The sequence below is a fragment of the Crocodylus porosus genome, unplaced genomic scaffold, assembly GCF_001723895.1.
Source record: "Crocodylus porosus isolate Cpor-Errol unplaced genomic scaffold, CroPor_comp1, whole genome shotgun sequence".
NCBI lineage: Eukaryota > Metazoa > Chordata > Crocodylia > Crocodylidae > Crocodylus > Crocodylus porosus.
Window position 1 is genome coordinate 22,400,739 of NW_017728948.1, and position 11,360 is coordinate 22,412,098.

Consider the following 11,360-nt stretch of genomic DNA (forward strand, 5'->3'; position numbering starts at 1 on the left):
CAGGTGCCGACGGAGGCTGCCAGCACCAATTTGCTGCGTCCCCCCATGCGCCCGAGAGCCGCCCGGGGGGTGACACTGGCCTGCGACCGCCGCGGGGGCGGCTTTGTCCGCGGCATCCCGGGCAACGCGGCGCTGGGCTTGGGCCCAGTGATCGCCCGTCTCCAGCGCTTGTGGCTGCGGTTTGGGAGCCAGGGGGGGAGTGGGGGGAACCCGGCATCTTCCAGGCTCGTATTGGAGGCCACAGATGGATTGACGGGCTGGGAAGGGGTGGGAGGGGGCGCGCGGAAAAGGAAGCGCTTCCTGGGTTGAGCCGGGCGGGCGCCGCCGCCGCCGCCGGTAGAAGGAGCTCTCGCCCGCTCCCCCGCGAGGCGCGGCCCTGTTGTATTGCAGCCGGGGAAAAACGGCGCTCGCTCTGCCGAGGCTCCTTCCTCCCGGCGGGGAACCGCGGGCTCCATTCACGGGTGCGCCTTCCCCTCCCGGCGGCTCTCGGTCGTGGGCGTCCGCGGGGCTCGCGGGAGCTAGCATGTCTTACCAGGGCAAGAAGAGCATCCCCCACATCACGGTAAGCCGGCAGCCTTTGTTCGCGGGCCGAGGGGCGGAGGCTGGGCAGAGCCCCGAGCGCCGGGGAGGGATGGCCCCCGCCGGGTGCCCGCGGAGGACAGGGGCGGTGATGGCGGCTGGGCGAGGGCAGGACCCGGGCGGCTGCACCGAGGCGGACCCCGCGCGCACATCTGCCGCGGGCCGGGCCCTGCGCGGGCGAGCGCTGGGCTGGAAACCATCCCGGTGGCGGGGGGAGGTGGCAGGGCGGCTGCCTTGCTCCCCTGGCCCGCTGCGGCGGGGCCGGGCAGGAGCGGACCCGTGCGCCTGGCGGGCGGCGGCTGCTGCGAGGCAGAACAAAGGAGGGAGGGGACGGCCCGGCCGGGCGCCGGCACCTGTGCACCGAGCGGCGCACGTGGCGGGGGGCGCGGCCGGGGGGTCAAACAGCGCCATGATGCCAGAGCCGGCCCCTGCCCGTGCTGGAGCCAGGGCGGGAGGCCCGAGCGCTGCCAGGGCTGCGGCCCCCGGCGTCTCTCCCGGTTGCGGCTGCGACCCGCGGGGCTGAGGCCGAGGTAGAGCTGCACACGAGGGCGGGGCTGGTCCTGGGGGTCTCGGCCACTTGGCGCCTTTGACAAGCCCCGAGGGTCCGACCCGCGCTCCCGGGGGCGGGGGGGCGCAGCGCCCGGCGCGGGGGTGAGGACTCGCTGGCTGAAGACATGGCAGCCTCAGGGCGGGGCTTACACCTCAGCCAGACCTCGTTCCAGTCAGGGCTTGGCCCGGGGCTCTGAGGTTCTTCTAAACCCTTCTGGTCACTGCCACCCGGGGAGCTATCCCCACGCCTGCTCACTGGTGTGGCACAGCCTCCCTGATGCTGAGAGAGGCAGGAGGGACTGGCCGGCAAGGGCCCCTGTCATCAACTTGCTGTAGGACACTGGGCTCCCCCCTCACTGACCCTCTGCCTGTTTTCCATCTACCGTTTTTCTCTGTGGACCGTTTGAGGCAGGGCCTGGCTGTGCTCTGGGCAAGCCTACGCAGTAGCATGGCAAGGAAGTTTGGTGCATGGGGCAAAGCCCACAGCGGCATCCCGCCCTCACCCCATGCACAGATCTGGGGGGCACATGCTCCCCCTCCCCACTTGCCCTGGAGTGCACCCAGCGGCAGGAGCCACCCCCATCCCTGCACCCCCCAAACAAGCCGCTCGCGGTCCTGCCCATGTCCCATCCTGGCTGGGCCGCACCTGTTGGCACCCCTTCGGTTCTGTGCCCCGTGGCGGTCGCTCTGCTGGCCTCCCCCCACTTGCCATGGCACTGAGTGTACAGTACTTGCCACAGTGATTTTTAAACCAGCACACTACCAGAGCCTTTTAAGGGTGTCTCAGGGTGTTGCCACCAATACTAGCATTGTTAGGGGGGTAAACACTTACACATGATTCACAAGATAAACCCAGAGATCTCAAATTGGAAGCCATAGTGTCAAAACCATGCTCGCCCATTGTGGTCTTTCAGAGGTATTTTTGCAAGAGAAGAATTGGTCTATTGTTCTTCTGCATGCAAAAAAGGAGTGAAAGCTAAGAGCTGTTTTTTTCCAAGGAGTGCCTTGAGTCTAACAAGGTTGTGACCCACTGTTGTAGCACAGGTAGAAGCTGATGGTTGGAGCCTTACATTTCCTCTGCAGTGACAATAAGGGTAAAAGGGTGCCCAGCTGCAGGTAGACATTGCTCAGTTTTGAGCAAAAAAAGAAACCAGAAGCATGAAATTGTTTGCCCCTACATTTACAGTGCATTTTAATGTCTTCAGTTCTCACTTTTTCCTAATTTGTGCTGACAAGAGAAAAAGAAAAGCTGGCATGAGAAACAGAATGTGCTAAAGCCTTTCCTAATGAATATTCATTAATCCTACTGTGATTTTTTTTTTTCCATGACCAAATCAAAGGTGAAAACAATAACATTGTCCCACATTTAATGTACCTCTTTGTCTTAATTTTAATTTTTTTTCTGTCTTCAGAAAAAGCAAATTGAGCAGTTTGCTTAGTGCTGGATATTCCTTACTGGACACTTCTGTTCCAAAACTGCTCCCATCCAAACAATGTATGTTTTTTATCCTTAAATAACCCGTAGTACAGCTCTTACCAGCAAATGTAGCATGGTGAGTTCCTGGAAGGAAACAATTGGTAAAAGTCCATTGCAGCTTCAAGCCTCTGTGGGGCTTATTAAATATGAGTGAAATCATTGTAAAAGTGTGATACAAAAATCAAATCAAATCAGCCCTTTGGGTATGTCTTAACTCTCTCCCCCTGTTGCCAGCTCTTGTTCTCTTTGTAGTCAATTGGTTTTCAGCATGAGTTGGCCCTCAACCTTATATACCAAAGTTTTTGCTATGGAGTGTCAATACTTCTTTCCAACATGCTGATCTTCCATTCCTTCTGCATCACAACCTCCTATTGAAGTCTGTAGGACTTTCTTGGGTGTACAAGGGAAGTCAGATGACTTCACTCTATTTTTTGCCATCTTCTGGTAGGGTGGTTGAAATGGGCAGTATTCAGTGTATCATATCCCTTCCTGAGTCCTGCACACCATCAGTGGTTCCAGTTTTTGTCTGCCTTCATTCATTTCTCTCCCAAGTGTCTCTAAGCCAGTCCCGCTACTCTAACTGGTCTCTTCTGTCAAGACTTTGCTCATTTTATGTCACTGGAACTTCACCTCCTCTGCAGTGCCCACAAGTGTGTCAAAAGGATTCACTGTCTAATATGTATCTCTTTTTTTATAAATCTGTTCCTTACTTTGAATATGCTTTATAAAGACATACTGAAATGAATCAGTCATCTGCCTGAACTCCAGAACCTTCTTCTCTGTCTGCTTCCTGTTCATCATCTCAGCTTGGTGTGGTATATCAGTGAAAGGCTTCATGTGGGAGGGTCAAAAAGGCTCATCCATGTCTAGGGACCCACTGGGCTAGAGTGAGAAAGACATGCATATTTCTCTGATAGGATGTGATTAGCATCATATCTGACTGCCTCAGCTTGAATGACCATGCATCCATTTATTGCTTTGCCAAGCTGAAGCAGCAAAAGTTTGGAGCAGAGGTCAAAGTTGTGCCTTTGGAGCTGTAATGAGACACCTTGCGCACTGACAGACATGCATGTTCCCTCTCTAACTTTGCATATAGTGCCGCGAGTTAGAGTGACCCCCAACCCAACAGATGTCCATCTATATGGGGAGGATCGAGCCTGCCTGCCTGTCCTGCAATTGGGCTGATGAAGACCCTCTTCCCCCCCCCCCCCAAATTCCAGTGCTCTTTAATGTAGAGCGCCTTAGGGAACCTCTGTCAATCCCTGTACCCCAGTGTGTGATTGGGCCTGGGCTTGTGCTGTCTGCAGAGTGGAGGGGAGAAGGAGGAGATGGAGGGGGAGCCTGGCCTGAACTGAAGGAGGGGTGAAGGGGGGCTGTGAGGCAGGGGGGCTCCAATCCATGTGCCCCCCTCCCGCTTAGGCTGGGCAAGCCTCCGCCTGCAGCTCCCTCCCCCTCCCTTCTCCCTCCTCCCTTCCTGCAGACAGCAACCAGCCCAGTCCCCAGCGCACACAGGGATTACAGAAGTTCCCTAAGGCATTCTACTTTGGAGCACCTTCATCTGATCCCTTATTAGATGAGGGTTAATTTTTTGGATGGTCAGCTGTTTTTAAATGGACGTTTGTCACTGCGTGTCTGTAGAGCACTTTCAGGGAGCCAATTGCATGGCAAATGTCACTTCTATCATGTCTCTTAAGTGTTCTGCTGCAGTACCCTTATGACAAAATCCAGCCCTTTTGCTTGTGAGAATTTTTGAGCAAGGACTCTATCTTTCTATGTCTTTGAAGTGCCTAGTAGACTTCTATGGGTTCTATTAACATGACTAAAATTCTCCATGGTGTACTGTAGGGAATGCAAAGGTGTGCTCCAAGTGCAGCGTGAGCAGAGGCTATGAGCTGATCTACATAAACATAAGTACTTCCCATATTCATCTGCATGGTGACAGTAAGTCTCAAGGCTTTGATGCACCGTCATTTGCTTTTGAGTGAAGAGTAACAAATGGACAGGAGAGGTAGAGAGAATGGAAGGTGTTCAAGAAAAAGTTGATGCACAATGTACAGGATGAAACTAAGACAGTCAACTTTTGTATGACCTTCCTAGGCCATTTCTGGGTATTAGGCAGGGCTCATTTAGCATGGTCTTTGATCTCCTGTGTACATTCCCTTGCCCATCACCTTTAACCTTGTGTTTATACATACCAAAGTCTATGCCTATACCAGGGGTGGATAACCTGTGGAATGAATGGAATGGGCAGTCTCTGTGTGTAGCACATGGCAGACTGGGGAGGGGACAGACAGCACAGCATCAGGAGATAGGGTGGCAAGCAGGAAAGAGGCAGCATTTCAAGCAGGGAGCACGGGGAAGGAAGCAGAAAGCAGTGCAGCAGGACAGGCAGGGAGCACAGGGCTGGCAGAAGAACGCAGAACAGATCAGGCAGGGGAAGGGGACTGGAGTGGCTCTTGGAGAGAGTGCGGAGTGGTTAATTTGTAGCATGCCTACCAAAAACATTGGCCCCCACTGCCTCATACCATGTAGAATGTATCTTCAAATATGCTGGGGAATCTGGGACACTGCCCTGATGCTATGAAGCATTGAAACCCCTATTGTTTGTAGTTTTATCTTGTATTTCAGTAGAGCTTGGTATTTTCCAGGCATGCAAGAAGACTAGGTCCCGATACAAATGACCTTGCAATTTCAGTATTTAAAAGTGCATGCCACATAGCTTACTAGTTATATTTTTAACTGTTGCAATGTGAGTTCAGTTGAGGACAAGCTTAAGGGCAAGGATGTTGAGTGGTGGAGTGGTAGCCATAGGAAGTGAGTATTAAGGAGGAACCTGCACAAGGCAAGGAAACCTGGAAGAGGAAAGTGGTTCTTTCAGGAGGAGAGAATGCCAGCTGGAAATATGACCCAGAAAGGCTTGAGGAGAAAAGAAGATGAAGAGACTTAGGACTCAGCTGGACCTGGCAGAGTGTAGTCCATAGGTGTGTAGTAGGAAGCAAGGTGAGGTTTAGGTGGGTAGCACTGTGAAACCTTGAAAGTGAAGAGGGGGGTTGGAACTCAGTGAGAAAGGAGACAGGAAGGGGAATATGAAAAAGGGGAAGAAGATAACTTTATCTGTAGTGTGTTCATTGTTTGAAATGTGTAGAGCTGAGAAGCAGAGAGGCCAGAGAGGGACACATTACAGTAATCCAGGTGAGGGATAATAATGGATTATTCCTGCTGGGGTCACAATCCTCTCAGTCGGATCACTGGGGGTCAGGATGGGTAAACTTTCAAATGTGTACACTTTCCCCAGGTCTTACCTCCTTCCCCCTTTTTTTTTTGGCATTTGTAAAACTGCTTAAGGGAGCTTGTGGGCTAAGTCAGCAACAGTATGGGAATACTCAACTTGATATCTAATTCTCTGGGCTGCCAAGAACGATCTCTTCCTGAGATTCAAGGCTTTGTCTTCACTGACAGACATCAGCAATTCACACATCATTGCTCTCATGCTGGTTGAGGGCTGGATGACGTAAGTGTTAAAAGAACCCATGCCGGGGCTATGCTAACCTTTCTGCTGCAGCTAGTTAGTGTGTATATATACAGTGCAAGGATCCAAGTGCTTGGGTGAAACTCAGCTGGCCAAAAGTAAACTCCAGGGAAGCTGGAGATGCTGGTAGCAGGTAGGGAAAAAACTTTAACAAGGACTAGCACCCCTACCATCCTTTGGGCATGTCTACACGTGAATTTACTGCACAGTAATTTACTGTGGTTTTTAGGCCAGCATCTACAGGTGCAGCCGTTCAAGTGCAGTAATGCTGTGTGTGGACTGACTTGGGACTAACTTTAGTCCCAAGTCAGTCCACACACATAGTGTTCCTGCATAGTAAGGCACCTACATGTATGTTACCGTGCAGTAACAAATCAAGTGTTTATGCCCAAGTCTGTGTAAGTCACCATAGTTATTGTGCAGTACAGGCATGCACATATAGACACGAACCCGTACTGTGCAGGAGTTTTTGCTGTATAAATGTCCATGTGCAGATGTGCCCTCTGTTACCCCCAATTGTTGCAACTAAGCCTTCCTGTATTAGCCTGACAAGATGTAATCTAGCATTGTAGGAGTTGTCCTGTTTGTAGTGGGAGTTGTAGGACAAGGGCTTGTTTGTGTATGTGCTGAAGTTAACAGGACTCTTCACTGACTTTGTGGGGGGAGGAAGCTGAATCAGGCCCCAAATTTAAGTAAACTCTTTTGCTCAGAGGGCAAGCAGAGTTAGCGAAGTTGGTAACCATTTACCATCCTAACCCATCCTCTCTGTGGCTTACTTAAGGGCCACATGCAGGACAAAGGGAATGTACAGAGAGTCTGGGAGGTAAGACTTGCCCTCTCCCCTCCTCACCAGTCCATATGCCTTTACTGAGGACAGGTCTGCTAACTGAGTATGTCACACTTCACAAGATATAGCGCAGGGCATGCTTCTCCTGGGGTGGAATGGCTTCACACTGTCCCCAGCACGAGGCTATATTTAAAGGGATAAGTGAATCCTCAAGTGATTTGACATTGAAAAAGCAGTGCAGTTAAGGCTGATCCTAATTTATTTATCAGAGAAGAAGATGATAGAATAACATCCAGACACAGTTACTTTAGTTTATTGTCTCTTGTGCCTAACTTCTTTGCTGGAATGCTCTTTCCACTCAACCCTTTGAAAGAGTCAAATTCAGACTCTACTGAGATGTACCTACTTACCCCAGATCAAATTTGTCCTTGTGTCCTGATGAGGGCTTCCCTATAGTTTTAATACAACTGCTCTTTGATTACATGAACTAGCTCTGCTGGATGACAGCTATTTTATCCCCCTGTGTTTACCACTCCTGGGACTAGCCTGCTGAGACTTGGAAAATTCAATTGTAATTGGTGTAATAGAAAAGTGTCACCAAGGAGGGTAGATATAATGATACCCAATGGAACAACTTTGATGCTGCATTCCCCAGTCCTTACTCAAATGAAACTCTCAATGAATGCTGTTCTGCCAGAATATGGGGTGTAGTGTGCCTGCAGTATTGATATTTGAAAAGCAATAAACATGGTATCTATTTTGAAGAAATCCCCGTGTGTTTTGCTTGTACAGAATAACCTTTTTTTTAGTTTCTATGAGAAAGGAATGAAATTGGTAGATTAATAGAAAGGTAGGCCTCCAAAACAGAAAAAATGAGTATCAGATCTTTAATTGAATAAACATGAATGAATAAATTGGCTTTGCACCAGTTTAAGATGTGGCTATATTCCACAGAATCTTTCATAAATGAATTACTGTGTATAAGAATACATTTGTTAGGAGAATAAGCTTAAAAGCTTTTGGGCAGGGGACTCTATTAGTATGCTATCAGAAACAATGCCTCAAGGAGAATGATTTACAAGTGACACCCTTTGTTGATTCAGTTTTTGCACTAGCTATGGAAATATTTCCTATAGAGTTTAACCTGGACATGAGGATTCTGAAGAGGGAAGAAAGCTGATTAAGAACAAACCTTTTTAAACAGACAGAGCTGTAGGGACTCCCATGTAGAGGCTTTCTTTTACCCTTTTGAGAAGGACTTTGCACACACATGCTTGGGAAGGAGATGGTTCTACTTTTGCCTCTAACTTTCTTTTAAAAAATACTCCTTTTTTGTCAGTGCTTTGCTAAAACCAAAATAGCTTAAATATTTTGCAACTTGTCTGGTTATGGAGCTGGCTGCTTCCATTAAAAAGCTTATCTGTGAACTGTGTATAAAGGAATTAACTTTCCAGGGGGAGATTTTTCAAAGGCATAAAGGAACATTGGGCATCTTACTTTTATTGCCTTCCAGTAGAAAGTGGCTTTTGAAATCCTCCATACCATCGATTCAGGATGTTTTGTTGCTGGGATTCTGCTAGTCAAAGAGAATACAATTATCAGCCTATGGCTTTTAAACCTTCTCTTTCAAACAGAGCCATGTCTTCTTGCACTCTCTAGGGTATTTTATAAGGCTTAGCAGCAGGGTGTACTCACTCTGAAATGATTCAGTATGCCAGCATAGCTTAACACCTTCAGTTTTACTGCACTGAGCCCAGCATCTTTACATAACACATCTTTAGGAACAGCATATAGAAATGCAGGTGGTTTTGGAACGTGAGGGACCATTTCTGATAGCTCCTTGGAGCAAGATTCATAGTCCTCTCTGGGCCCATGTGCTACCCTAGGGTTGGGTGCAAACTCTCATTATGAGTTGTGGAGCTCTGAAAACTCTGGTGAGTGACTAAAAGTCAAATTTGTTGCTGGTTTAATTTCACTCTAGTCAATAGAATTACATGGGGAAGAATTTGTCTTTGAAGGTGGTTTCTTCACCTTTCAGGCCTAGACCTTCTGGGTGGTAGATTTCAAAAGCCTTTATCAATTAACAGTGGTTGCAGTTTGAACAAGAGTTAAAGACTGAATCCAAGAATGAAGTGGTGCCTGGACACACTTTCATTGTGCTGGCCTGATTTAGTTTTGTTTTGCTGATCTTGTTGTCATCCAGCTAATGCAATTAAGTAGTTAATTAAAAAGGCAAGATTGGCTCAGTTGGTACCAGGAGACATTAGGCTTCAGGATGAGTGCCACTCATGGAACAAAGGTAAAAACAAAGATGTGCTATTCTTTTAGGAGCCGTTATTTTATTAAAATAAGCATTTTACCGTTTTCCTAGATTTTTCTTCTGCCTGGAATGGCATAGGCATTCTTTCAATATTTTTAACCCCCTTCATTTTATATATGAATTTGGCATCCCTGTTGCAGAGTATGGGTGTGGCTTCATAAAAGGGAAGTGCATAAAAGGGATGTGTGGCTGTGATATAATTAGAATGAATAAAGTAGACAAAATGCGTGTCACTTCACAATGATTTATGGTCGTACTATTTTCATTGGACATGCTAAATTAACTGGCCATGATAATAATCAGTTGGTGCATTTCATGGCAGGGAACAGCATTATAATTTATGTCAGCATCCTATTTTTCAGCAATCTCTGTCTAGACTGAGAATCTATATCCATATTTTGTTGTGTAATGCTTTCTAAAAGGCAGTTACCTGAAGCTCAGAGCACAAGAGGGCTAGGAGGAAAACCAGTAATTTTCAACTGTCCTATATATGGATAAACCATAACACTTGAATATGGGTTCAGAATAACTCTGGGTTGAACCAAGCTTTTAGAACTGTAGGGACTCAGCAAAATTCAGGACTAGATCTGAGTTTCCATTCCTAACAGGGACTTGGTCCAGACTCTTTTCTCAGCTGTACCAGGCATTTTATTATTTGTTGATACAAGACAATGTATTTCCATACTTTAAAAGAGCTGCAGAGGGATCAGCCAAAGTTTTAATAATGGATATATGTGCAGAAAACATGGGTTCCTCAGACTCCATAAGCTTTATGTATTTCCTGCTGCAGCACAGACAATAGTAGTGTCTGGGTGAGAGCTGCTGTCTCTTGCAGCAGAAAGCCCCTCCTCCTGCAGTGAATGACGCCGAGCTTGTGGCCTATTCTTCTGCTGCCATGAAAATTGCTGTGATGTCACAGCCTAAGCTGCTTTCCTGCTAGATTAAGCAAGAGGAGTCTGGCTGTGATTAGCAAAAATCACCGGGAAAACCATGCAAAGCACCTGAAAGTAGATTTCTGTACATAGTAGGTGCTGTATCATATTCAGCAAGGAGCTTTGCTGTGAAGAAATGGAAAGCTAAGTGCTGAGAAAATGGAATTGCTGTAAGATCAGCACTGCTTGGTGCTGATTCTGTCACACCCTGACGTAAAACCTTTTTTGCAGACAGCATTGTATTGCTGTGATTGTTATACTGCTGAGGTCTTGGTGAGGAGTGGAAGATAAATAATTTGGGTCAAATTCTCTTGACTACACCATAAGTGTACTGATTTCAGTGGAGCTAGTCCACAGCTATGGTGTGAAAAGTGTATTTAGTTTTTATGTTAATGCTGATACAATGCCAATATTGCTCTGATATCATTTTAGAATTCTCTTTTTCTTCCTTAATTGTAGCATTTCCTCAGGATCTTGCTGCTTTTTACCTGCCAGCTGTTGCAGGGGGCTTCTTTTTCTTCCTTTCTTGTTCCTTGTAGTTCAGAGGGAAAAGCTCATCTCTGCATCTTGTTTTTGGCATCCCAGGAAAAGCCTCATATACACAGCCTCTTGCTAATTTTCTCTATGCAAACTCATGTGTCTGGAACATTTGTTTTTCTCACTTTGCCTAAAGTAGAGGTTATATAGGCCTCTGACACACTCCTCACTCTGAGACCATGTCTATGATGTGTCAGATAGCGCTGTAGACCAGGTTGTGAAAATAAACCCTGATTACCTGTTCTTGCTCCATGTCCTCCATATGCTGAAGAGTATCATGTGCCCAGGGCATGTCCAGCACCATTTACAATTTTGAGTACTTTCATGAGAGAGGTGTTGTTGGACTGAAGCAATTTAAATACAATATTTTCCTGGCATCTGGTACATGCACAATTAGAGCAAGCAGGCTCCTTATTGTCAAGATATGCCTGGGCCAGGGGTTAGCGAGGAGTTAGTTAGGGTACTTCTGGAGAGGCTGGACGTGTTCAAGTCCGCTGGTCCGGACGATCCTCACCCTAGGGTTCTACAGGAACTGGCCGAGGTCATTGCGGGACCCCTGGCGCGGCTCTATGAGCACTCGTGGTGCTCTGGCGAGGTGCCGGAGGACTGGAAGAGGGCCAATGTGGTCCCTATCTTCAAAAAGGGAAAAA

The 11,360-nt window shown here is 47.8% G+C and overlaps 1 protein-coding gene across 3 annotated transcripts in view; it reads left to right on the plus strand.

The window, feature by feature from the left end:
- Positions 1-332: 332 nt before the first annotated feature.
- Positions 333-11,360, plus strand: part of CRMP1 (collapsin response mediator protein 1) — a 70,630-nt gene continuing 59,602 nt past the window's right edge. For 2 of the 3 annotated variants that reach the window (XM_019553367.1, XM_019553368.1), the window contains exon 1: positions 333-562. In XM_019553367.1, the coding sequence (XP_019408912.1) occupies positions 524-562 (39 nt within the window). In that variant the 5' untranslated portion in view covers positions 333-523. The remainder of the gene's footprint in view (positions 563-11,360) is intronic. The other variant, XM_019553366.1, reaches the window with a different exon arrangement.